At 50.3% G+C, this 27316-nt stretch overlaps 1 protein-coding gene across 8 annotated transcripts in view; it reads left to right on the forward strand.

Annotated features, from left to right (window-relative positions):
* CUX1 (cut like homeobox 1) overlaps positions 1–27316 on the forward strand; it is a 461619-nt gene that overhangs the window by 382500 nt on the left and 51803 nt on the right. For 6 of the 8 annotated variants that reach the window (XM_068165412.1, XM_068165414.1, XM_068165417.1 and 3 more), the window contains 2 exons: positions 2096–2360; positions 11280–13918. The exons of the other annotated variants lie outside the window; for them this stretch is intronic. In XM_068165412.1, coding sequence (XP_068021513.1) covers positions 2096–2360; positions 11280–11994 — 980 coding nt within the window. In that variant the 3' untranslated portion in view covers positions 11995–13918. Of the gene's footprint in view, positions 1–2095; positions 2361–11279; positions 13919–27316 lie in introns of those variants that run through there. 8 annotated transcript variants of the gene reach the window in all.

Consider the following 27316-nt stretch of genomic DNA (forward strand, 5'->3'; position numbering starts at 1 on the left):
TCCTTTCAGCCCCCTCATTAGCAATGCTTGTGCACGATCCTGGCAGGTGCAGTAAATCCCACCTCTCTCTGCTCAGTGGGAATCAATCAAGTCAGTGACAGCCTTTGCTGGGACTCCTTCCTTGCAGAATTTGCCAGGAGAAGTCAGTCCCTGTCAGGGAGGAGAGTGTCAGTGGTGGCATCAGAGGCTTCTGCCATCCTCCTCACCGAGTGCCATCAGGGCAGCAAGAGCTCTCCTGAAACTGCCTACATTTTTGTAAGAGCCTTGCTTAGGGGAGGGGGAGGCTGTGGGCTGCTTCTCTCTCTCAGAAGCTGTCAGTGCTTGTAGGGAAGCTGTGAGGAAGGCAGCAGCCTGCCTGCTGATCCAGCCCCGTGCTGGCATCTCCGGGCTCCAGGCGCCATCGTGTGTCGGAGTCTGGCTGCCTTCAGCTTCCACAGTCCTGCCTTTGAGTCAGGGAACTGAAGGGTTACAATCATGGAGTCCTAGAATGGTCTGGGTTGGAAGGGACCTCCAAAGGTCATCCAGACCACCACCCTCTGCAGTCAGCAGGGGCATATTCAACTAGATCAGGCTGCCCAGAGCCCTGTCAAGCTCTGCTTTGAATACCTTCAGGGATGGAGCCTCAACCACCTCCCTGGGCAACCTGTTCCAGTGTTCTACTACCCTCATAGTACAGAACCTGCTCCTAACATCCATAGAGACCTTAGAGACCTTCAGCACTGAACAACCCAAACCATTTAAGTTGAACTGAAGTGCAACAGTCCTGCTCAGCTGCTTGGGTGGAAGTTTGCCACTCCTGAAAGAGTGAATGTGAAAGCAGCTGTGTTAGCTGAGCCCTGGTATTGCTGTCCCATCACAGAGCAGGAAGCTCTGGCAGGTTTCCAGGTGATTTACCCTCATTTGTACCCCTTCTTGCTTCTTTTTCTGCCTCTTGCCTCCTTCCCACATTTGCTCTCATCTGCTCTGCAGGACAGGGGACAGTGGTTACAGGATGAGTGGCTATGTCTTCAAAGTAGTGCAGAGCAGATTTAGACTGGTTGCTAGGAACAAGTTCTGCACCAGGGGGCTGCTGGAACACTGCAACAGGGTACCCAGAGAGGTGGTTGAGGCCCCATAGTTTCATAGTTTCATAGTTTCATTCAGGGTTGGAAGGGACCACAAGGATCATCTAGTCCCTAGAGATATTCCAGGTCAGGCTGGAGAGGGCTCTGAGCAGCCTGCTCTGGTGGAGGATGTCCCTGCTGAGTGCAGGGGGTTGGATTGGATGAGCTTCAGAGGACCCTTCCCACCCAGCCCATTCTATGACTGTGTGATCTCTAGTGCTGCCCCTTCCCCTCTGCTCCCTCTGAGAGGCTCATCCATGCCTCCCCAGGCTGTCAGCTCAGTGCTGCCTCCAGAGGTGCTCAGTGTCACAGTCTCACAGTATCACTAAGGTTGGAAGAGACCTCAAAGATCAGCAAGTCCAACCTGTCACCACAGACCCATGACTAGACCATGGCACCAAGTGCCACATCCAATCCCCTCTTGAACACCTCCAGGGATGAGGACTCCACCACCTCCCTGGGCAGCACATCCCAATGACAAAGGACTCTCTCAGTGAAGAACTTTCTCCTCACCTCCAGCCTAAACTTCCCCTGGCACAGCTTGAGACTGTGTCCTCTTGTTCTGGTGCTGGGTGCCTGGGAGAAGAGACCAACCCCCACCTGGCTACAACCTCCCTTCAGGTAGTTGTAGAGGGCAATGAGGTCACCCCTGAGCCTTCTCCAGGCTAAACAACCCCAGCTCCCTCAGCCTCTCCTCACAGGGCTGTGCTCAAGGCCTCTCCTCAGCCTTGTTGCCCTTCTCTGGACACCTTCAAGTGTTTTGATGTCCCTTCTTAAACTGAGGGGCCCAGAACTGGACACAGGACTCAAGGTGTGGCCTAACCAATGCAGAGTACAGGGCACAATGACCTCCCTGCTGCTGCTGGCCACACTGTTCCTGCTGCAGGCCAGGATGCCCTTGGCCCTCTTGGCCCCCTGGGCGCACTGCTGGCTGCTCACTGATCCCCGCAGCAGCCTGCAGCCGGGGCTGATGCGCTGTGCTTCCCTTGCAGCCTACATGAAGCGGCGGCACAGCTCGGTCAGCGACAGCCAGCCCTGCGAGTCCTCCTCCGCCGGCATCGACTACAGCCAGGGAGCCAGCCCCCAGCCCCAGCACCAGCTGAAGAAGCCCCGGGTGGTGCTGGCACCAGAGGAGAAGGAAGCTCTGAAACGAGCCTACCAGCAAAAGCCATACCCATCACCAAAAACCATCGAGGAACTCGCCACGCAGCTCAACCTGAAAACCAGCACCGTCATCAACTGGTTCCACAACTACAGGTAGGAGCCCAGCTGCACAGGGGGGGCCTTGCAGGGGGTCAGGGAGTGATGGGGCTAGTGGGAAGGCAGCCAAACTAGAAGTGGGGAGGTTCAGATTGGCTGTGAGGAAGAAGTTGCTCCCCAGGAGGGTGGTGAGAGCCTGGCACAGGCTGCCCAGGGAGGTGGTGGAAGCCTCCTGCCTGGAGGTTTCCAAACTGGATTGGACATGGCACTTGGAGCCATGGTTTAGTTAGTCATGAGGTTTTGGGTGATAAGTTGGACTTGATGATCTCTGAGGTCTTTTCCAACCTGATTGATTCTATGATTCTAAGTTGTTCCCCAGGAGGGTGGTGAGAGCCTGGCACAGGCTGCCCAGGGAGGTGGTGGAAGCCTCTTGCCTGGAGGTGTTTGCAGCCAGGCTGGAGGTGGCTGTGAGCAACCTGCTGCAGTGTGAGGTGTCCCTGCCCATGGCATTTGGGTTGGACCAAGACCATCCCCTGAGTTTTTCTGCCTTCCCCCCCTCCATGTTGCCAGCCCAGCCTCACATTGTCCCTCTGGAAGTCTCCCCAGCATGTGCTTGGCTCTGGACACTGCTGCAGAAGCAGGCTGCCCACTGAGGCAAGGCAGGGAGAGCCTCTTTTAATATCATTTTCATCTTCTGTGGTATTGAACAAGATTATTAAAAGCTGAACTGCTGCTGGGGAAATCAAGGGAATGAAATCTTTCCCTGGCAGCACTGCTCAGTGAGGAGTGTGATGGTACCAGCAGCACACAGCAGGAGGCTGCAAGAAAGAGGAACAAACTCTCAGCTTGGCTGTGAGGAAGAAGTTGTTCCCCAGGAGGGTGGTGAGAGCCTGGCACAGGCTGCCCAGGGAGGTGGTGGAAGCCTCCTGCCTGGAGGTTTCCAAACTGGATTGGACATGGCACTTGGAGCCATGGTTTAGTTAGTCATGAGGTTTTGGGTGGTAAGTTGGACTTGATGATCTCTGAGGTCTTTTCCAACCTGATTGATTCTATGATTCTATGATTCTAAGTTGTTCCCCAGGAGGGTGGTGAGAGCCTGGCCCAGGCTGCCCAGGGAGGTGGTGGAAGCCTCCTGCCTGGAGGTGTTTGCAGCCAGGCTGGAGGCGGCTGTGAGCAACCTGCTGTGGTGTGAGGTGTCCCTGCCCATGGCATTTGGGTTGGAGCTGGCTGAGCCTTGGGGTCCCTTCCAACCCTGGCAGTTCTATGAGGGATTCATTGGTGTGGCCTTGGCAGCCCCAGCCTGTGGGCAGCCAGCACTTGAGCAAACAGAGGCAGCAGGGAGGGCTGGCCAACAGCAGTGCCAAGGCTCTGGCTCATTGTAAGGCATCCCTGAGGAGCAGCAGTGCTCTCATATTGATGGAAGTGGAGATTTGAAGCAGAAAAGTCTGGGGATGGGGGTGGCCATGGTTTTGGAGATGTCCACTGTTGGACATCCACTTCTCCAGGCTGAACACCCCCAGCTCCTTCAGCCTGCCCCCAGACCCCTGATCATTTTCTTGGCCCTCCTCTGGACCTGCTCCATCATCTGATGCAACCTTTCTGGGTCACTGTGAGAGCTGAACAGAGCTGGCCCAGCACCCTGGCAAGCTGAGCCTTCAAACTGCCCAATGTAGGGCAATCCACCACTTCCCTTGGGAGATGATTCCAGTCTCTGTTCTCACAGGGAACCATTTTCTTCTGGAGTCCAATGGGACTGTCCCCAGCAGTGTCTTGTCCCCATCACTCCTTGTCTTTTCTGTGGCACTCCCTGTGAGAGGGGAGTCTCATCCTCCTGGCAGGCATCCTTTATGGACTGGGACATGGCACTGAGGTGTCAGCCTCCTCTCCAGGCTGAACAAACCCAGCTCTCTCAGTCCCTTCACACTCACACTAGAAGGAACCATCTCTGCCTTTGAAGCACTAGAGCAGGTTTTGGCCTAGAGACACAGATGAAAAGCAGCAGTGCTGGAGTGGCAGGGAGGAATGATAAGGATTTGAGGAGCTATCAGCTGTGCCTGGGAGTGGGAATCTTAATTAATGCTTCAGACTGCTCCCCAAGAAATGCCTGCTGATGAGTATTGAGCAGGTAGAGCTGAGAGAGTGGATTTAGTGCTGCTCTGTGCCTGCACTCTGTGCCAGCCATACTCCCCATCACTCCAGACTGCTGAGCTTCTTTGTTTGTATAAAGTGCCAGCATTTAAAGGGTATTTTCCACTTTGGCTCCCTTGGCCCCTTTGAAGGGGGGAGCTGCTGAAGCAGAAGCAGCTCAGTTTAAGGAGATGGCTCAGAGAGATCCAGCACAATAGTTAAATAGAGTTTCACAGTAAGCAATCCCAAATGCAAACCCCTAAGCAGGGGAATCAGTCACCTGCAGCTCCCTGCCTCCCACCCCCCACAGGTAATAATAATAACAATAATAATAATAGACCAGGTTGGAAGAGACCTTCAAGATCATGGTGTGCAACCCATCAACCAATCCAACACCACCTAATCAACTAACCCATGGCACCAAGCACCCCATCAAGTCTCCTCCTGAACACCTCCAGTGATGGTGACTCCACCACCTCCCCAGGCAGCCCATTCCAATGGGCAATCACTCTCTCTGTGTAGAACTTCTTCCTAACATCCAGCCTAAACCTCCCCTGGCACAGCCTGAGACTGTGTCCTCTTGTTCTGGTGCTGGCTGCCTGGGAGAAGAGACCAACCCCCACCTGGCTACAACTTCCCTTAAGGTAGTTGTAGAGAGCAATAAGGTCACCCCTGAGCCTCCTCCTCTCCAGGCTAAGCAACCCCAGCTCCCTCAGCCTCTCCTCACAGGGCTGTGCTCCAGACCCCTCCCCAGCTTTGTTGCCCTTCTCTGGACACCTTCCAGCAAGTCAACCTCCTTCCTAACCTGAGGGGCCCAGAACTGGACACAGGACTCAAGGTGTGGCCTAACCAGTGCAGTGTCCAGGGGCAGAATGACCTCCCTGCTCCTGCTGGCCACACTCTTCCTGATGCAGGCCAGGATGCCATTGGCCCTCCTGGCTGCCTGGGCACACTGCAGGCTCATGTTCAGCCTACCATCAACCAGCACCCCCAGGTCCCTCTCTGCCTGGCTGCTCTCAGCCACTCTGCCCCCAGCCTGTAGCCTCTCGTGCTGCTCAGACTCCTCCAACTGCAGCCTCCCTTCCAATTCCCACTTCCAGTTGGAGGGGTGCCTACCAAAATGTGTTCCCCTCAGCCTGACAGCAAACTGTGCTGTTCTCCCTTGGGCAGAGGGGCAGAGCGTGGGGGGCAGGCAGCACCTTCCCCCTGCCAAGGAGCAGCGAGCAGCCTGCAGAGCCACAGTGAGCTGCACTCTGCTGCACACTGCCTGCTGGCAGGGGCCTCCCCGGGGGGAGGAACATAATGGACAAACAAGGTGCAAGAGGCTGGTGGGCAGCACGAGCCTCACAGCACTGAGTGATCTGGACCTGCTCCCAGGTGTGCTGCTGGGGGCCCAGCACTTGAAAGGGATGTTTCAGACAGAATCACCCTGAGGGACCCTGAGGATCATCCAGTTCCAACCCCCTGCCATGGGCAGGGACACCTCCCACCAGTCCAGGCTGCTCAAGGCCTCATCCAGCCTGGGCTTGAAAACTTCCAGGTATCCACAGCCTCCCTGGGCAACCTGTGCCAGAGTCTCCCCAGCCTCACTGCAAAGAGCTTCTTCCTCATCTCCAGTCTCAATCTCCCCTCTCCCAGCTCAAAGCCATTGTCCCTTGTCCTGGCACTCCCAGCCCTTGTCAGATGTCCCTCCTCAGCTCTCCTGGGGCTCCTTCAGGTACTGGAAGGTTGCTCTAAGGTTTCCCTGGAGCTTTCTCTTCTCCAGGCTGAACAGCTCCAAGTCTCCCAGCCAGTCCCCGCAGGGGAGGTTCTCCAACCCTCTGATCCTCTTGGTGGCCTCCTCTGGAGCTGCTCCAGCAGTTCCAGTTTGATGCTCTATTGCCTTGAGGATGGCACAGAAAATCAGATTGCAGGATTTGTGTCCCGCTTCACACATGGAAACTGGCACACAAACTGGGTATGGTCCCAGAGATGCTACTGTAGAGGCATCAGGCATGAAACCAAACTCCCTTGCAGTGTTAACCTGGCACTCCTGGATCCCAAACTTCATTGCTTTTACTCTGGGCATGTTTTTGAGTGGACTGCAGCCTGGTGCTTGTTCAGGTGGTGTGTGAAAGCTGGTGTGTGCAGAGAACTCCAACAGATGCCCCAGGAGATCTCTGATCCTTGGAGTTCCCCTGATGAATGCCAACAGGATGTGCTGTTTTGGAGGCCAACACCTTCCACCAAGAGCTCTCTGCAACTTCCAATCTTCTGTCACCAGTTGTTCTTAACCAGAGGGATTTCATTACTGTGCTCATCAGGAGCTGACTGGATTCCAGAAGCAGTCTATTGGGTGTGAGTCTTCCAGGGATCTCCACAGACATCCAGGCTGTGTTCTGCAGGGCTGTGGTCAGATAGTCTGAGCATGTCCCCATCCAGGATCCTGCTGGAGCTGAGCTGTTTTGACTGCCACGCAGGCACAAAGCTCTCACCTGTTTCCTCTCCTGACTTCATAGTATCACAGTATCAGTCAGGGTTGGAAGGGACCACAAGGGTCATCTAGTTCCAACCCCCCTGCCATGGGCAGGGACACCCCACACTAGATCAGCCTGGCCAGAGCCTCAGCCAGCCTGGCCTTAAACACCTTCAGGGCTGGGGCCTCAACCACCTTCCTGGCCAACCCATCCCAGGGCTTCACCACTCTCATGGGGAAGAACTTATTCCTCACCTCCAGCCTCAATCTCCCCACCTCCAGCTTCATTCCATTCCCCCTAGTCCTATCACTCCCTGAGATCCTGAGCAGTCCCTCCCCAGCCTTCCTGTAGCCCCCTTCAGATCCTGGAAGGCCACAATGAGGTCACCTGGGAGCCTTCTCTTCTCCAGACTGAACAGCCCCAACTCCCTCAGTCTGTCCTCACAGCAGAGCAGCTCCAGCCCTCTGCTCATCCTCCTGGCCCTTCTCTGGACACCTTCCAGCACCTCCAGATCCCTCTTGCAATAGGGGCTCCAGAACTGGAGGCAGGACTCCAGGTGGGGTCTCCCCAGAGCTGAGCAGAGGGGGAGAATCACCTCCCTTGCCCTGCTGGCCACACTTCTCCTGCTGCAGCCCAGGCTCTGGTTGGCTTTCTGGGCTGTAAGTGCACACTGAGAGCTCCTGGTGAGCTTCTTCTCCCCCAGCACCCCCAAGTCTCTCTCCTCAGGGCTGCTTTCCAGCCAGTCCCTGCCCAGCCTGGATTTGTGCCTGGGATTGCCTCCACCCAGCTGCAGGACCCTGCCCTTGGTCTTGTTGAACCTCCTGAGGTTGGCTTGTGCCCACCTCTCCAGCCTGTCCAGCTCCCTCTGGATGGATCCCTTTCCTCCAGCTGTCTGCTGCCCCACACAGCTTGGTGTCATCAGCAACCCTGCTGAGGCTGCACTCAGTGCCACTGTCCATGGCACCCACAGAGATGTTGAACAGGACCGGTCCCAGGGCTGATCCCTGAGGGACTCTGCTTGTCCCTGGCCTCCCCTGGGACATGGAGCCATTGACAGCCACTCTTTGGGTGCAGCCCTCAAGCCAGTTCCTTATCCATCTAGTGGTCACCCATCACACCCATGTGTCACCAGCCTGGAGACCAGGATGTGGTGGGGACAGTGCCGAAGGCTTTGCTCAGGACCAGGCAAACCACATCAGTTTCTCTCCCCTCAGCTATTAATTTCATCACCTGCTCATAGAAGGCCACCAGGTTGGTCAGGCAGGATTTGCCCTGGGTGAAGCCATGCTGACTGTTCCCAATCACTTGGGGAACGCTGCAGAAGCAGCATGTCCTGGATCAATGTCCGCACAGGGAGATTGTAGGCATAAATAGGGCCTGATAATCAATGCTTGCAGGATGTGTGCAATTAATGGTAATAGGAAATTAATGTTAGCACCTGTGGTCCTCTGTTAGGTGAATAATACTCTCCTAGGGAAAATTACAGACCCCCTAAATCCTTCTGAAGTGTGGAGTCAGCAAGTCCTGCTGAAATACTCTGTTGCATTTCAAGTAAGTCAATAGCATCATTAGCTTCAAAAGCAGTATTCAGGCAGTGTTCTGCCTTTATCCTAACTCCTTGCCTTTGTGAGCTGCCTTCTGGAGCACACTCAGGGAGAAGGAAGAAGTCCTGCAGCCAGCAGTGGTGGGGTCAGCTTTTCACTCGTGCATTGCAAAACCCTTGGCAGCTCTCCCTGGCTAAACCCAGGAGTGTTCTCTTTGCTCTGAAAGATAAAGTTTAGCTAAACTCTCCTCGTGTCTAAAGTCTCACCCCTCACCACAGGTCACTGAGGACCCCACTTGGGTGCAAATTAGGACCTGAACAGTGGCCATGACCTCTGTAGTGAGGCAGCAGTGCACAGAGATAGGCCAAGCCATCAGTCTTCCATAGAATCACAGGCTGGAAGGGACCCTTGAGGGTCATCTTGTCCAACTCCCCTGCAGTCATCTCCAACCAGAGCAGCTTGCTCAAGGTCCCCTCAAGTTTGACCATCTCCAGGGATGGGCCATCCACCACCTCTCTGGGCAACCTGCTCTGGGACTTCACCATCCTCACTGTGCAGAACTTCCTCCTGATGTCCAACCTAAACCTCCCCTGCTCCAGCTTCAAACCATTGCCCCTCACCCTGTCACCACAGGCCCTGCTAAACAGCCCCTGCCCAGCCCTCCTGGAGGCCCCCTTCAGATACTGAAATGCTGCTCTGAGGTCTCCCTGAAGCCTTCTCCAGGCTGAACAGCCCCAACTCTCTCAGCCTGTCCCCATAGCAGAGGTTCTTCAGCCTTCTGACCATCTCTGTGGCCTCCTCTGCATTGTCTCCAGCAGGTCCATGCCTCTTTCATGTTGAGGGCTCCATATCTGGACCCAGCAGTGCAAGTTAGGTATCCCCAGAGCAGAGGGGCAGGATCCCCTCCCTCCATCTCTGGCTGCTCTTGGCCTTCTGGTCTGCCAGTGCCCATTGCTGGCTCCTGTCCCAAGTCCTTCTCTGCAGGGTGCTCTCAGTCTCATCATCCTCCAGCCTGGATCCCTGACCTAGCTGCAGGACCTTGCACTTTGCTTCATTGACCCTCATGAGCTTCTCTTGAGCCCACTCCTCCAGCCTGTCCAGGTCCCTCTGGATGCCATCCCATCCCTCAGTCATGTCAACCACACCACTTCACTTGGTAGTGAACTGTTCTGTAGGCATGAAGACCTTGGGGCTTCTAAACAGAGAAGGAAGAGGGAGGAAGGACCAAGTTATGTGGCACAGGCAGCGTGCTTGGGGTATTATTGCATGCCTCAGATCACAGGAGGTGCAGGATGGCACATGAGGCCAGCTCAGCCACACATGGAGAGCATTAATCCCCTGGAGATGCACTCCTTGCTGTGTCACTATTCATGTCCTGGAATTGATTTTCTAAATAAGAAATGAGGCAGAAGCCAGGCTGGCTCCCAGGCTGACATCCTGTCACAAGGCTGTGCTTCCCCAGAGCCAGCTCAGAGCAGCACTTCGCTGCAGCTGCCTTACTCCTTGGTGTCCAGGAGGAGCTTGTCCAGGGTTTCCCCCCCTTGTTTATTTGTTTTTTTCACAGCATCACAGAACTGTCAGGGTTGGAAGGCACCTCAGCCAGTTCCAACCCCCCTGCCATGGCCAGGGACACCTCACACCACAGCAGGTTGCTCACAGCCACCTCCAGCCTGGCTGCAAACACCTCCAGGCAGGAGGCTTCCACCACCTCCCTGGGCAACCTGTGCCAGGCTCTCACCACCCTCATGGGCAACAACTTCTTCCTAAGATCTAATCTAAATGTCCTCTCCTACAGTTTGGATCAATTTCCCCCAGTCCTATCACTCCCTGACACCCTCAAAAGTCCCTCCCCAGCTTTCTTGGAGCCCCCTTCAGATCCTGGAAGGCCACAATTAGGTCTCCTTGGAACCTTCTCTTCTCCAGACTGAACAGCCCAGGCTCTCTCAGTCTGTCTGCCATGGGTTTTCCCCAACTATTTTCTTCTTATCTGCATGTTACTCTTCCTGCTTCATTCCCTAATGCCTGATCACAGTATCACAGTCTCACAGTATAACTAAGGTTGGAAGAGACCTCAAGGATCATCGAGTCCAACCTATCAACACAGACCTCATGACTAGACCATGGCACCAAGTGCCACATCCAATCCCCTCTTGAACACCTCCAGGGATGGGGACTCCACCACCTCCCTGGGCAGCACATCCCAATGGCTAACAACTCTCAGGGAAGAACTTTCTCCTCACCTCCAGCCTAAATTTCCCCTGGCACAGCTTGAGACTGTGTCCTCTTGTTCTGGTGCTGGGTGCTTGGGAGAAGAGACCAACCTCCAGCTGGCTCCAACCTCCCTTCAGGGAGTTGGAGAGAGCAATGAGGTCTCCCCTGAGCCTCCTCTTCTGCAGGCTAAGCAACCCCAGCTCCCTCAGCCTCTCCTCACAGGGCTGTGCTCCAGACCCCTCCCCAGCTTTCTTGCCCTTCTCTGGACACCTTCAAGTCTCTCAATGTGCTTCTTAAACTGAGGGGCCCAGAACTGGACACAGGATTCAAGGTGTGGCCTAAGCAGTGCTGAGCACAGGGCACAAGGACTTCCCTGCTCCTGCTGGCCACACTCTTCCTGATGCAGGCCAGGATGCCCTTGGCCTTCTTGGCCACCTTCTTGACCATGCTTCATGTTCTTCCAGATGCTTTTTCAGCCAGGCCTTTGAGTCAGAGGGTGTGAGGGCTCCCACCAGCCCTGCTTGGTGCCAAAGTCTGATGGCATCCCGTGACAGGGTGTGTGGAAGGGTGCCTGTGGCAGGGCAGGGTGGCTGGCAGGGACCCCGGCAGCCTGACCATCCCTCTCCCCTCTCTCCTAGGTCTCGCATCCGTCGGGAGCTCTTCATCGAGGAGATCCAAGCCGGGAGCCAGAGCCAGGCCGGGTCGAGCGACTCTCCGTCCGCCCGGAGCAGCAGGGCCGCTCACAGCTCCGAGGGGGACAGCTGCGACGGCGTGGACGCGGAAGGGCCAGCTGAGGGCAAGGCCGGCGGCCCGGAGGCGGAGGAGTACAGCAATGCAACCACAAAGTCTCAGGGAGGGTCAGCGGAGTCGGCTTTCGAGGCGGGGGAAGAGGCACCGCAAGGCACTGCCAGGTCTTCGGAGAAAGCGGAGCCGTTCCAGGCGGAGAGCCTGGAGGACACCGACGACGAGGGCAGGCTCAGAGCGCCGCGCCAGGGCTCTCCGCCGGCACCGCCGCGCCCGGGAGAAGCTCCGGAGACGCTGCCAAACTCTGCCACGGAAGGGGATGCCTCTACCTCAGCTGCCTCCACCTCAGTCCTTACGGGGGAGAGCTCCTACAAGCCGAAAGAGAGTTCAGAGAAAATCTCCAGTGTGCCAAGTACGAGCTCGACGCCGGCCTCGGGCTCGCAGAAAGCCAACTCCCTGCAGAGCTTGTTCGGCTTCTCGGAGGCGGCGAGCTCCAGGAACACGCGAGACAGCTCCCTGCGGAAAAAGAAAGCGGCCAACTTGAACAACATCATCCACCGGCTGGAGAAGGCGGCGAGCCGGGAGGAGGCCGTCGAGTGGGAGTTCTGAGATTGAAACTGGCACCCAGCTCGGGAGAGCTGGGAAGTCAAAACTGGACCTCTTTGCTGGGTTTATCGTGTTGCGCACTTAACCGCCCTGCGGGCCACAGGGCAAAAACGCCATAGGCCAAGGTGCATATAGAAAACAAAACAAAACAAAAAGGAGCGTGAAGCCCAATTTATGTTTGTGTTTTCGAGGGAGAAAACTGAAATGGTGTAGTCCAAGCTCGGTTCAGGGGGTTTGGGTTGGTTGTTTTTTTTTTCCTTTTTCTTCTTCTTGTGTTTTTTTTCCTTTCTTTTTTTTTTTCCTTTCTTTTTTTCTTTGGTTTTTGTTTTTTTTTTAATTGTACCCTGGAAGTGGTTTTGGTTTTGGGGTTTTTTTTATTATTGTTGCCCTGAAAAAGCGATTTTTTTCCCCCCACACACAGTTTCTGGGATAACTCACACAGCTTTTTGCCTTGCGCCCTCCGTCCTTTGGTGTGGGCTTTAAAAGCAAAGAAACAAAACAAAACAAAACAAAGAGAAAAACCACACCCACAAAAAAAAAAAAAATAAAGGAAGGAAAAAGGAAGGAAAATGGAAGGAAAATGAAAGGAAAAAGGAAAAGGAAAAAGGAAAAGGAAAAAATGGAAAAGGAAAAAGGAACAGGAAAATGGAAAAGGAAAAAGGAAAATGAAAAAGGAAAAGGAAAAAGGAAAAGGAAAAGGAAAAAGGAAAAGGAAAAAAGGAAAAGGAAAAAGGAAAAGGAAAAAGGAAAAGGAAAAAAGGAAAAGGAAAAAGGAAAAGGAAAAGGAAAAAAATTAAAATGAAAATAAATAAAGGAAAAATTAAAGGAAAAAAGGAAAGGAAATAAAGGAAAAAAGGAAAGAAAGGAAAAATGAAAGGAAAGAAAGGAAAATGAAAGGAAATAAAGGAAAATGAAAGGAAAATCTAAAGGAAAGAAAGGAAAAAAAAGCAAGGAAAAAAGAAAGAAAAAAAAAGAAAGGAAAAAAAAGGAAAAGGAAGCAACAAAGAAAGAAAAAAAAAGAGAGAAGAAGAAAAGAAAAGAAAAGAATCAAAAAAAAAAATCAAAACCCACATATTAAAAAGGGGGCTTTTTATCTGCCATCTAATGGCTACAGAGCGAGAATACACTATTATCTTCTTAAACCAGGAAAAAGGAAAAAAAGAAAAATAAGAAAGGAAGAAAAGGGGGGAGAGATTTTGCAAAAAAAAAAGAAAAAAAAAAGAAGTTAAAAAAGCTAAAAAAAAAAAAATCCTTAAAAACGGAAAAGTTGTTCTTTTTTTTTGTAGCTGTTCAGTTGCCACTAAGAGATTGCACAGTCAGAGCGACTCTAAACACACTAGTTTGGATTCCTACGTATTTTCAAAGATTTAAAAAAAGAGAGAAAAGAGAAAAAAAAAGATTTAAAAAAAGAAAAAAAAAAAAGAAAAAAAATCTTCTTGTTTGCAAACTTTGGAATTTAACAGAAAAAAAAACACAAAAAAGGAAAAAAAAAAGTTTTAGGGGGGAAAGGGGAGGGGGGAAAAAGCAAAACAAAAACCGGAACGACACAAAACCTAAAAAAGCAGCCAAACACCACGTAGTTTTTTAACAAAATGAAAAGGAAGAAACCGCCAAAAAAATAACAAAAAAGGACAGAAAAGGTCACGTCAGGAAAACGAAAAAAAAATGAAAGAAAAAAAAAAGGAGGAAAAAAAAACCCAAAAAAATCTTAATTTGTGGTAGCTGACTTTTAGTGTTTTTTTTCTTGTAAGTGAAATAGAATATTGACACGTAGTGCACATTGTTTCATAGCTTTAACTGACCCCGGGCTTTTGCAGGCCGGGGGTTTGTTTAATACACTCCATTTTAGGCCAAATCAGGACAAAGGAGAGGGGGAAAAAAAGAAAAAACAACAAAAAAACAAACAAAACCACAAAAAAAAAGAAAATCTGACTCTAGGTATTTTATAATCTGCTTTTTAACCTCTAACCACAGAGCACGCTGATCAGACCTCATATCTGGGAGGTTTTAGGAGACAACTTAGAAGCAGCATGTACTTGATCATTTCACGGGGGGGTGCGGGCAGCGTTACGACTCTTCCCCGGCGGCGCAGGCGGAGCGCTCGGAGCAAACCCCTCGGCCAGTTCGCGTTTCAGCCTTGCTCCTCGGGGCCGCCGCCGCGGCGCTCCTCCGGCCCAGCTCCGGTGTACGGTTGTGGCGCGCACCGCTGGGGAGGTTGGGGGAGGTGGGGGGGGGCACTCGCAAGCCCTCTTTTTGCCTGCTGTTTGGTGGCCGTTCGCTGACTCCCTTCCCACCGCGAGCACTGATTTTCAAATGACCCTTTTAGTCGTGGGAAGAATCTTTTGCGTTGCTGTTGTTGCTGTTGGCGTGGATTAACGGATGGCGATGACCCAGGCCGGGATGGAAACCGAACCCCAAACTCCAAACCAAAACGCTGATTGCTCTCCAATCCCCAAAGGCTTCGCCCACAGAAATCCAAAACCGGTTGTGGGGTTTTTTTCGGGGGGGAGGGGGGGGCGGGGATGGAGGAAGGGGGGGGTGGGGTTGGATTTATATTTAAGGCTTTTTTTTCCCCCACCCCCCACCCCCCCTACCCCATTCTTTTATGCACAGGTCAGGGCTGATCCAAGTACAAACCCAATTCTAACTTGTCTCTAACTCCTCCTTGTTGTCTATATGTATATGCGTGAAGCATAGAGGTGCGTGGAAGGATGCGTGTGGGTGAGTTGTGTGCGTGCAATTTTATACGTCTGTGTATTTTCTTACCTACTCGTGCACACGTAGAGTGCATTACTGCCACCTTTTCTCAATAAGCTGGTTTATCACTTATGGCTTCTACAAGGGTTGTGTGTTGGGGGGGAGGGGGGGGAGGGGTTGGCTCATTTAGGCTCCTTTATTGCCATATCTTTACAAAACTAACAATAGATGATTACAGAATATATATATATATATATTAAAATATATATATATATAGTGGGGGGTTCTGTTTGGGTTTGCTTTGCTTTGGGGCTATTTCCTCTTTTTTTTGGCTTGTTTTGGTTCTTTTTGGTTGGTTTGGGTTCTTTTTGATTGGGTTTTGGTTGTTTGGGGTTTGGGGTTGTTTTGGGTTTGGGGTTGTTTGGGGTTTAGGTTTGGTTTGGGTTTGGGTTTGTTTGGGGTTTAGGTTTGGTTTGGGGTTTAGGTTTGTTTGGGGTTTAGGTTTGTTTGGGGTTTGGTTTTGTTTGGGGTTTAGGTTTGTTTGGGGTTTAGGTTTGGTTTGGGTTTGGGTTTGTTTGGGGTTTGGTTTTGTTTGGGGTTTAGGTTTGGTTGGGGTTTAGGTTTGGTTTGGGTTTGGGTTTGAGTTTCGTTTTGTTTTGGGGGTTTCTTTTCATTTGATTTTGGTTCTTTTGGTTTTGTGAGGATTTTTTTTGTTTAGTTCTTTTGGTTTGGTTCTTTTCCTTTTGGTTCTTTTGCTTCAGGTTCTTTTCCTTTTGGTTCTTTTCCTTTTGGTTCCCTTTTGGTTCTTTTGCTTTTGGTTCCCTTTTGGTTCTTTTCCTTTTGGTTCTTTTCCTTTAGGTTCCCTTTTGGTTCCTTTCCTTTTGGTTCCCTTTTGGTTCCCTTTTGGTTCTTTTCCTTTCGGTTCTTTTCCTTTTGGTTCCCTTTTGGTTCTTTTCCTTTTGGTTCTTTTCCTTTTGGTTCCCTTTTGGTTCTTTTCCTTTTGGTTCTTTTCCTTTTGTTGTGCTTTGATTTGGTTTTGTTTTGTTGATTTGTTGTTGTTGGCTTTGGTTCTTTTCATTTTGTTTTGGTTTGGTTCTTTTTGATTGGTTTTTGGTTCTTTTGGGTTTGGTTTGGTTTTGGCTTTCTTTTACTTTGGTTTTGGTTCTTTTGGTTTTGTGGGGGTTTTTTGTTTAGTTATTTTTTGTTTGGTTCTTTTCCTTTTGGTTCTTTTCATTTTTTGTTGTGGTTTTGTTGTGGGTTTTTGGTTTGGAGGTTTTGGTTTGTGTTGGGTTTTTTTTTGTTGGTGTTTTTTGTTGTTGCTTTGGTTTTTGGTTTTGTTCTTTTGGTTTAGTTCTTTTGGTTTGGTTCTTTTCAGTTTGGTTTTTTTTTTGTTTGGTTATTTTGGTTTTATTTTGGGTTTGGTTTTATTTGGTTTTGTTTGTATTTGGCTTTGGTTTCCTTTGTTTTGGTTATTTTCCTTTTGGTTCTATTGATTTTGGTTCTTTTAGGTTTGGTTTTATTTGATTTGGTTCTTTTCCTTTTGGTTTTATTTTGGTTCTTTTAGGTTTGTTTTTATTTGGTTTGGTTCTTTTCCTTTTGGTTCTTTTGGGGTTGGTTTTATTTGTTTTGGTTCTTTTCCTTTTGGTTTTATTGGGTTTGGTTCTTTTCCTTTTGGTTCTATTGATTTTGGTTCTTTTAGGTTTGGTTTTATTCCGTTTGGTTCTTTTCCTTTTGGTTTTATTTTGGTTCTTTTAGGTTTGATTTGTTTTGGTTATTTTCCTTTTTGGTTTGATTTTGGTTGTTTTAGGTTTGGTTTTATTTGGTTTGGTTCTTTTAGGTTTGGTTTTATTTGGTTTGGTTCTTTTCCTTTTGGTTCTATTGATTTTGGTTCTTTTAGGTTTGGTTTTATTCAGTTTGGTTCTTTTCCTTTTGGTTTTATTTTGGTTCTTTTAGGTTTGATTTGTTTTGGTTATTTTCCTTTTTGGTTTGATTTTGGTTCTTTTAGGTTTGGTTTTATTTGGTTTGGTTCTTTTCCTTTTGGTTGTATTTTGGTTCTTTTAATTTTGGTTCTTTTCCTTTTGGTTTTATTGATTTTGCTTCTTTTGGCTTTGGTTCTTTTGGTTTTATTTGGTTCAGTTCTTTCCCTTTCGCTTCTATCAGTTTTGATTCTTTTCCCTTTTGTTGTTTCCTTTCTTCCTTTTCTTTTAGTTTTGCTTCTTTTGGGGGTTTTTAACCTTTTATTTTGGGGGGGGGGAGGAGGGGAGGTTCAGCTTTGCTTTGCTTTTATTTGGGAGGGTTTTTTTTGGGGGGGAGGGGAGGGGTTCTTTTTCACTAGGGTTTTTTTTTTCTCCTTGGGGTTTATTTGGTTGGTTCTTTATTCCTATTATTATTATTATTATTATTATTATTATTGATTTTTGTTTTGTTTTGTTTCGTTTGTGGCTTATTTATAGGTGCTGTATTTTATTATCTGATTGTTAGGAAGGGATGAAAGGGGGCAAAATATTCTCTAGAGGGATAGAACTGCCGGCAGTATTGGGTATAATTTACAAGATGTAGTTGTCATACTGTATATTATTATTGATTGAAGACTTTTTTGGACCGTATTGTGTATCATTGGACTTTTTGTCTTAGGTCAGCATCCTTTTTCTTTTTGATGACACTTTAATGGTGCATTCATTACTTCTTAAGTTTTAATTAATATTACTTTTTCTTTTTTTCTTTCTTTCTTTCTTTTTTTTTTTTTCCTGCTTTTTATTTGGGGGGGGGGCTGGGGAGGGGAGAGGGAGGGAGAAGGGAGGGAAGGGTTGGGGGGAGAGGAGTTCCGACTTTAAAGGTGTGTTCCCCATATTACACCTCCAGTGTGCTTTGTATTCATCCATCAGTAGGGTTTTTTGACTGTAAGATGTGAACAACCACATTTCTTGCATGATGTTTTAGACCTTCTGTATTTCATTTACGGTCTCTTCTAACAATGCAGCAGCAGCAGCAGCAGCAGCACTTAGCTCGAGTTGGCACAAGCTACCACTCGGTACACTAAAACCCAACCCCTTTTCATGATGCAGAAGGCTCTAGGAGGCTGAAAGGCAGGGATTTGCTTCCTCTTTTTACGGCTAGCTGTTTCAGGATACCTCCTTGGGTAATTGGGGACCTGTGATGCAAACCTGAAGTTGAGGAGCAGAGAGAGCAGCTGCCCCTTCCCGTGATGAGCTGAGGAGAGAACTGGTGACAGCAGGCAGCAGCCTGTGGCCCGCAGCACCTGCTGGAAGCAGGGACGGCTCCTGCTCTGCGGCGCAGTTAGCCTGCGGCAACGGCCAACGAGGGAAATAAGAGTGGTGAAGCAAAGTGGTACCTCTGTACCTGTGCAGCACCCTGGTTTGACTTGCCAAGCACAGCTCCATCCCTAACCCCTGCTGACAACGCAGATACCTTAGCACGAGGCAGAGCCAGCCCAGAAGCAAACCTTCTGCCCGGAAGGCGCAGACGTTTCCTTAGGTTCCTTGTTTTGCTCTGTGGTGGTTGGTTGGTTCAGGTTGGGTTTGGTTGGTGGATTCTAGGCCATCCCCTTGCCAGTCTGTCCTTGTCTGCTGACTGGAGATCCGGGAGGCGCAGTCAGGTGGCTTCTCTGGGCTTTCTCCTTAGTGAGGGGTTTTGTTCTGTTGGGTGATTTGTCTTCAAATCAATATCCCCCAACCTGTTCTTGTGCCTGTGTCGATACGATTGCATTCCATGATGCTTACTGAGAGCTCTGGCTGCATTACACATCAGCAGAACTGTACTCACAGGTGGAACACAAATGCAGCACTTAAGGTCAATCTCTCTTCTTAATAAGCAATACGTAAGTGCCTTGAAACTTCAGACCTTTCCTCTTGGTTTTCCCCTTGATCTTTGGGTTGCTTTTCAGGTTTCCCCAGGTTCTTTAGGGTTCTCTAGCGCCTCCCCACTTTGTAATGCTGTAATGGCTTTTTTAAAAGCATATCTGTAGCTTGCCCTAGAGGAAATCTTTCTTTTATAACACTAACTGCTAACTCTCAGCTCCATTGTTCCATTTGAGTCATGTCATTGCGCTGGCTGCAGGCAGCAGGGCTAAGCCAGAGATCTCGCCGTCCTGCCGAGGGTTGTCGCTGGGCTTGAGGATGAAATCCATCCAGTAAAATGCTGTCAGGATTTCCTAGACTTTTGGCACTTTATTAATGGCCTAGCTCCTGATGTTGGTTCGTATCTAATGATCTGTGCTGAATGGGGATTCACCTGCTGAGGTGCTCTTGGGGTGACCTGGGCTGCCCTGCACTTTGGGTTCCTTATTGCCCCCCTTCATTGAAGGACAGGGGCTGATGAGCACCCTCAGACCGCGCTCGTGGCGTTTAAGTGGCGTTCCCAGCTCTCTGTTCCCACTTTTCAGCCAAGGTCATGGCTGCTTTTCTGGTCCAGTGGAAAGTAAATTGGATGAGCCTGAGCCTGAACTACTGCTGAGATTCTCTTGTCGGAGATGAGTTACCTGCTGGCTTCCCAACCTGGCAGAGGCCTCCCTGGTTTAGAGCCTGAACTTGGACAACACCGAAAAGTTTCAGCTCTTGCTTCAGATGAGTGCAGCATTTGGAAGCTTGTAGGGAAAGCTCTCTTGCAGTTACTTTGCTTTTTCTATTACTTTTTTTTTTTTTTCCTTCACTTTAAAATGATTCTGACAAATGGAGGAGAAGAAATGCCAAAGAGTAGCAGGATGGCTCTTTACCCTCTCGGGTCACGCATCCCGCAGGAAGGGAAAGTTGTTATTCAGGGACGTGTGGCACGGAGCTCATCTCCTTTTGTAGAGCTCAGAGCGTGGCCACAGAGCCCTTGCTGGCAGCATTTCTTTTCTTGGCAGATCAAAGCAGAGGCTGGTTCAGAAGATCTGGAAGGCCAGAGTCTGGGGTCTGGGGTTTGGTTTTCGTCCTGAGGTTCTTTAAAAGCATTTCTATTTTCTCTTTCTCTTTCCAGTTCCATGCTCTCGCTCAAGCTGGGGGTGAAGGGCCCAGGCTGTTTGAACCCAGATACCTTTCTCCTGCAGCTGAAATGGTCGATTTTTCTCTCTGGATGGTTAGGGAAGGAAAAAAGCGCGGTGCTTTGTTTGCTAAAAGCAAGGGAAGAGCGTCCCTTGGCAGAGGGGTCAGGCAGCGGCCTTGTCAATACTTTCCATTTTTGAGGATGCACACTGCAGGCTTGGAAAGTCTGCACAGGTTCATTGGCCACAGCTGCATTTAAATACAGATGCTGCTGGTGCCATCAATCTGACCATTTTCTTGAGGCATCTGTAAAATGCCTCTAAGCAGGGGCACCCTTCAAGGGGACCTGCCTCGGCACTCCCTGCCCGTATCATGAATCAGATAAGCTCCTTGCAGCAGCAGGAAAGATTTATCTTAACAGTTAAAAGGAGACCACAACAAACAACAATGTGCCTTTCTCATGGGGTGAAAGATCTCAGTGTTGGGTGTCTGTACCTTGCTCAGACACAGGGAAGGGGCTGCAATGGACACGACAGAATTCTATGCAACGTTCTCTCAGCCAGTTCCTCTCCAAGTTGCTGTCTGGGGGAAAAGGGAGGCTAGAGAAGTGCAGCACTGCAAACTGCACAGCTGATACATGCACAGGAGGAAAGCAAAAGGAGTATTGAGGGAAATCTGAATGAAATCACTGAAAATGCTCCAAGGATTGCCCCCCACACCCCCCCCCCCCCCCAGCAGCACTCTTTGCCATTCCCCATCTTAAACTTGCTCGTTTCAAAGAGTCTTAAAACTGAAATGAAATGAAAGTGCTGCTGGTGGTAGCAGGGGAGGTTAGGAACAGAACTAAAACCCAAATCATTTTGGTTACAGAGAAATGAGGGTGATACACTTCAAAAACAAAAGATAAAATGTCATTGGGTTTGGAGACTTCTTTGCACTTGAACCCAAAGGAGTTGCTGTAAGCTGAACCCTGCCAGCAATCCGGACCGGTACCCACAGGGAGGCTGCAGAGGGCTGAGCTCTGTGTGGCAAACAGAAGGGGAAGTGGAGACATTAGTAATGTGCAGAGGGAATCCCAGATTCCCAGCATGGTGGGGTTGGAAGGCACCTCTGGAGGTCATCCAGGCCAACCCCCTGCTCCAGCAGGGCACCCACAGCACAATGCCCAGCACCAGTGCCCAGGGGGGGTTGGAAGCTCTCCACACCAGGACACTCCACAACCTCTCTGGGCAGCCTGCTCCAGGCCTCCAGCACCCTCACAACAAACAACTTTCTCTTCCTCTTCACATCCAACCTCCTGGGTGCCACTTTGTGCCCCTTCCTGCCCTTGTGCTCTCCCTGGGCACCACAGAGCAGAGTCTGGCCCCAGCCTCTTGCCCCCCATAGCTCCTTTAGCTCTTGCTGAGCATTGTTCAGCTCCCCTCTGGGGTTGGTCTTCTCCAGGTTCAACAGCTCCATGGCTCTCAGCCTTTTCTCCCCACAGCGATGCTCCAGCATCCTCACAGCCTCCCCTGGACTCTCTCCAGTAGATTCCTGATGGAGGGCACTTCTTTGCTTGCCTTGTGTTTCAGTGAGTCTCTTAAACTTTCTCCTTCACCCTGTGTACATCACCAGGGGTAGCTTCTGTCTTAGAGCCGCTGCGGGTGGCTGAGCTCCGAGCAGCTCTTGCAGCCTATCAGACACATAGCAGAAGAAAAGTCAGTTCTTCGGTGGGGGCTGGATTTAACTGGCCCTAAAACCACCCCAAGTCTTTCTCCTAAGTGAGTGGCAGTTCTGGGCCTGATGAGATTCAAGCTGGTTACAGCCTCCAGTTCCTAAATTCCTCTGCAGAGCAGGGCTTGGCTCCCTCCTGTGCTGCCCTGTGCTTTCCCCCTGCACTTTCTGCTGCCCCACTGTGTGCACATCAGCTTTTCCTCCCTTTGTGCTGCATAAACAATCAATTATTTAGCAAGAGAAGGCAGAGAGCTCCCAGTCTGTACAAACAGAGGACTTTCCAAACCAGCAGCTGGAAACCTTGTGGGCTGGGTTTGCCCTGCAAGGAGAAGCAGTGGCATGGAACGCACGAGGTCAGAATTTCTTCTCTGGCTCAGCCTTCTTAAAGTCTGCAAAGCCTCTCTCTCCTTCAAGGCTTTTCAAGCTCTGAGCTGTAGAAATATCATTTCACCTCTTTGCTCTTTCCTCCCCAGCCCTTCTGTGGGCTGTATTGACTATGCCATATATGAAATACAGTTAATAGTGAACTTGATAGGTAGAAAAGCTCTTTGTGCTATGCCTAGGGACTGGTTTGTCCTACATGACCAGGTCATGTACTCTACCCTACCCTCTTAATATGCAAGGAGATAAAAGTTTTTATGCTCTGAAGGTGAGATTTATCCTTTTGGAGAAGGTTAGCATTAGGCCTGTGCACTGAAGTTTTCCAAAAGCCTTAAAAACAGGGATGCCATTGGTGCCAGCTCGCTCCTCAGGGATGATTCCCCCCCCTCCCCAGCCAGGTGGGACTGTGGCATATCAAGTAGAAGTTAGTAGTGGCAAAGTCATTTGCCAGATGGACAGTTCATTGATCTTTACCAATGGGCATCCCCTGGTCCAGCCAAGGACTGATGGAGGCATCTCACCTGCTTTTGCCAGTCCTGGGGCCTCTGGGTCAAACCCAAAGTCCTTGGCTGGCTGTGAAGTCGACGTTTCTCCATCTGCATTATGACTGGGAAAAGAAACCCAACCCAAACTGATCTGATTCCCAGCCTTGATTCTTGCCTTTGCTACTCACCAAGGTGTTCTGGCACTAAAGTGCATTAAAAGGAAATGCCTCCTTGTAAAAAAATTGATCAGCTGATTGGCTTTTGCCCTCGTCCAGCTGCTCCATCAGGGACGGGTGCTGCCCTTTTCCAGGCTCTCTCTACTCACACTGGTGTTGGCAGAAGTTTTTTGCAGCAGTTCTGTGGACTCCTCCTCGTTCAACCTGTTGGTTTCATCGTAGCATCTCAATTTCTCTCTGTTTTGGGGCAGCCAGTGACTGAATTCTTCACCGCAACAAATCAGGGCAGCAAAAGTAGAGGCCTGGAAGTGCCCCTGGCTTCGTCGCGTCTTTGGCTTTGTGGTTGAGTTTTAGAGCTGTTTGTGGCACAGTCTTCTTCCAAAGAAGACATGGAAGAGCCATGGCAGGAATTCCCTGCCCTTCCAGTGACAAACCTGCTTCTTGCCTCCTTGCTGTGTGGTGATGTTGGTCCCAGCACAGACTCTGGCAGTAGCAAGAGTAGCGGTGTAGAGTTGCTTTGTCCTGTTCCATCCCGAGGGGTAATTCCTGGGATGGCTAAGAGGTGTTCAGTGTCTGTGTGTCCATCATTCCAGTATGGAGAAGCCCCTCTGGGTGTGCAGTGTTCACGTGCTTGGTCTCACTGGTGCAGCCAAACTCATGAAATCATTTGGGGTGTAGGTGAGTGAGGGCATAGGACCAGTAGCAGGCTGCCCAGAGGGGTTGTGGATTCTCCTTCTCTGGGTGTGTTCCTGTGTGTCCTGCCCTGGGTGATCCTGCTTTGGCAGGGGGGTTGGTTCAGATGATCTCTAGAGGTCCCTTCCAACCCCTACCAGTCTAACATTCTAAGACTCTAATGTGTGGAGGCTGCCATTTCCCCACCTGCCAGTGAAGTTCCCTCCTGGAACAAAAAGGCATCAGCCACGGGAGAGCTTGGATCGTTCGCGAGATGCAGGTTTAGCAGGCAAGGAGGGGGAAGATCACATTGAGAATGCATAAAAATCATTCCAAGGGTCTGAGGGGTGCAAGGAATTGGAAGGGAAGGGTCAGCCCTCCTGTACCAGTTGGTCTGTAGGGTTTGGTTCCAAACAGCCTGCAGGAAGCTCATCTCCCACACTAACTGAACGGCTGCATCCATCCACAGCGGGCAGTGAAGGGATGTGTGGAACAGCCACAAAGAACAGCTGAGCAGGAAATGAAGCCGGGAAATGAAAGCAAGAAGTTCATCCTTGCCCTACCTGAGCTGAAAATTCAAGTATCCTTGAGAATGAGATAGAAATTCTCCACGGGGCAGCTCCTCTTTGGAGGCAAGCATCTGCGTTCTGAAGAGCAGAGATGGAACTGGGCACTTGACTCGCTCTGAAGTACAATCTTGCCTCCCAGTAAGGACGACAAACTGCTTGCTACAATCAGTCTTTCAATCAGAGTTCTCTGGCTTTCAGCACCTGACATTAGCCCCTCAGTGCTATTTTGGTGTGTTATTTATACCTGGGTAAATTATTAGTAGCTTTAAAAGTGTTTCCAAAGTACCTAGTTACCTCTGGATGCTGGTACGGGCCGTACCGGGAGTCCTTCAGCTTCTCCTTGCTGAAGGAGACGTGTGTGGAATCAGCAAGGCCACGTCTGTGTCCCACTTGTCTTTCTCCTTGATCAGGGCTTCCATTTCCTTCTCACCTCCTCTAGAGACATGGATCAGGTGTGGGGGAAAGATTTTAGTTGAGCTTGACGTCGTTTTTACTTCCATTCCATCTCCATCTCATCAAATCCCGCGGCCTTGCCGCACTTCCCGCTTAGCTTTTAGTTTTCACTACTCTCCTGGAACTTACTCTTTAGCCAACTTTCTCTCCTTGGAAAGCTATGTGCCTTATTTCCTAATCTCTTGGTGGAGACTAATCTAAAGCACAGTGATCTAGATTGCAGCATTCACGGCCACTTTGCATTTGGGGGTGGGAGGGAGGAAGCAAAGCCCAAGCGAGGAGGGCGGCAGTGGCCCGGCGTGAGTTGCCCCTTTGAGCACTTCAAACACTGTGCATCAAGTCTGTGTGCAATAGAAACCCTCCTGCTGCCTTCGGAGGTCCCAGCATCAGCTCCAGTTGAGGAGAATTCAGGTTCTTGAGGGGAGGGGGGTGGGGGAAAAGGCTATCCCTCTGGGTTGGCTCCAGCAGCCCTGTGGGGTCTCGGGTTAGAGGATCCACCATCACCTGCCAGCATTTGTGCTCAAGGCTCAGTCTCACCTGGCAGCCCCACAGGTCTGAAAACACTCATGGAACACTGCAACAGGTTGCCCAGGGTGGGAGTTGAGGCCTCATCCCTGGAGGTACTCGAGGTCAGGTGGAGGATGTCCCTGCTGACTGCAGGGGGTTGGACTTGGTGACCTTTGGAGGTCCTTTCCAACCCAAACCGTTCTCTGGTTCGCAGCCATCACTGAGCGTGCCTGTGTCCCTTTGTGCCGTTAGTGACATTGCTTTCTCCATCCCCACGCCCAGAGCCACCTTGCCTGCGGGTGCTGAGGCCCTGCAAAGTCATTCCAGCCTCCCTCTGGCTCGGTGAAGGGGAGGCTCCCCCACGCCTCCACCCCCTAGCCGTGCTGCTGCCCCCGTTCCCAGGCTCGCTCTCTCTACAGCATCCTAAGGTGAAAGATGTGCAGGACAAACACTCTTCATACTTCCTCTTTAGGAGAGTTGATTTTTACCAGTTCCTGAGGTCTTGGTTGGTCGATCCAAACACAACAGGGGGACACATATCCCCCGAAGGGCGGTTGGAGGAGCTCCAGCTGTGGAGCAAGGGCAGCGTTGGCTCGTGGTCGCATCCATATCGCGGTGCCCCTGTTGTGGTTTGGGCTTGGGGTTGGGGTTGGGTTTTTTTTCCCCCACCTGGAGCAATCATTTTTGTTGTTGTTGTTTGAGAAGAAAAAAAAAAAGAGAAGAAAAAAAGGAAAAATATTTTATCTAAATGCCTAATAAATGATATTATTTAAATAGCTTTGTAGGACTGAGAATAAGAAGCCTTAGTGGGTGAGAGAAGAGACTTAAACTATACAAGAGGGAGAAAATACCCTGAGCCTCCTAGAGCCTCTACTGAGAATGTCATGAAGCTGCAGTGCCCCTTGGTCAAAGTTCTTGGTTGAGATTTGAAATGAGAGACTGGTTTCCTGTGATGTTCATCTCTGCTGGCCTATGGTTTGCATTTCTCAATTCAGAGCTGATTTTTTTTCCCTTCCCAGAGTTGGGGAAAATGGAAAATATCCAAAAAAAAAAGACAAAAAAAGAAGATGAAACAAAAAAACCAAGCACCAAACCAAGCCACCCCCCGCAGCAGCAGCTTCACCTGGTGTGTGTGTGCGTGTGTGCGAGCTCTGGAAACACACCTTGGGGATGCGATGGCTGTGCGGGAAGGCTCGGTCAGGTTGCTCGCAGCGGCCAAACGCCTCCCGGCAGGCTTGTCCCTGGCTGGGCAGCGCCTCCCGAGCCAGCCGGGGAGAAGCCGCCGGGGCCGGAGCGCTTAGAAGCGGCCCTGCAGCGGGGGCAGCGCAAAGAGCTCCCCCGCCCCGCCCTGGGCAGCACCCACCCCAGCCCTCCCCACCGGCAGACCTCGTGGTGGGCAGGGCTGGAGGGTGCTGAGCCGCCTGCAGGGCCCGTCTGTGGATCTGGAAGCAAATTTGCACTTTGCCTTTCGAGGCTGTCCCACCGCAAACCATCGGCCGCAGCTCCCTCCCCGGCGAGGCTCTCGCCTGCTGGCGGAGTCCGGGAGGAGGAATCCCAAACAGGTGATCACAAAACAAAAGCAAAGCAAAACAAAACAAAACAAAACAAAACAAAACAACAGCAAAAGAAAGCAAAACAAAACAAAACAAAAGCAAAGCAAAGCAAAGCGAAAGAAAAAGCCCTTTCGGCAACTGCTGGATAACCTCTGCAAACTGAAAGGTTGTTCCTGTCAGGATCCTCTATGCATTTCTGTCTCCCCAAAGCATCTCTATTGTGTCCCCTGCTGCTCCCTCGCTGGAAGCGCTGCGAGGGCGTCACAGAGACAAACCCGGGCGTCAAGTTCCAAAGCTAGACTGGGGGAGGCTGGCTGGGGAGAGGAGGGGAAGGGGGCGGGAGGTGATCGGGAGCTCTTCTTTTCCGGGGAGGAGGGGGGGGGGGGGTCGTTAACGTTGTTCGCTTTGTTTATTTCCTCCGTTGGTTTCCCTCGCGTCCCTCTCCATCCCTGCGTGCGCTCATTTCGTTCTCTCTTTCTTCTCTCTCTTTTTTGTTGTCGTTGTTGTCCCTCCCTTCTGTTTTCCCTCGAGAAATGGAAACTCTTCTTTGCATTTGTGCAATAACTACTTGCCATGAACGCGGGCAGCCCTTGGAATTGCCCTGACTACTAACACAGCACAAGGTTGAACTCGAGCAGCAAGCGGCGGACTTGCTCCTGAGAACGTTTGGAGGGGGGATGGGGAGAGGGGTAGGGGGGGATTGGGGGGGGCAGGGTCGGCGTTGTCATTCTCGTTTTGACTTTGAACAATAAGCTCCGCTATTATTTCTTGGTTCGGGGGGTTGGTTTATCTTCATTTTTTTTTGTTAACCCCGCTGTATCGTGGTGTCTTTACATTTTTTAGCAGTATTTTATATATATATATATATAAAAAAATAAATATATATATATAATTCTCCCCCCCCTCCCCCCTCCCCCCTCCTCGCCCCCCCACCTTCTCTCTGTTAAACGCACTAAAGTCTTAGCTGGTTTTTGGGGTTGGTTTCGGTTGTTGTTGTTTTTTTTTTTTTAAGAGCTTGTTTGTTATATTCACAATCGCCACAAAAAAAGAAAAAAAAAAAAGAGAAAAAAAACCACAAAAGAAAAAGACAAAAAAAAATTTAAATCCTCACACACAAACAAAAACAAAAATAAAAAA

This window comes from Melanerpes formicivorus, unplaced genomic scaffold (assembly GCF_026170545.1).
Source record: "Melanerpes formicivorus ecotype bairdi unplaced genomic scaffold, bMelFor1.0.p_v2 SCAF_88, whole genome shotgun sequence".
NCBI lineage: Eukaryota > Metazoa > Chordata > Aves > Piciformes > Picidae > Melanerpes > Melanerpes formicivorus.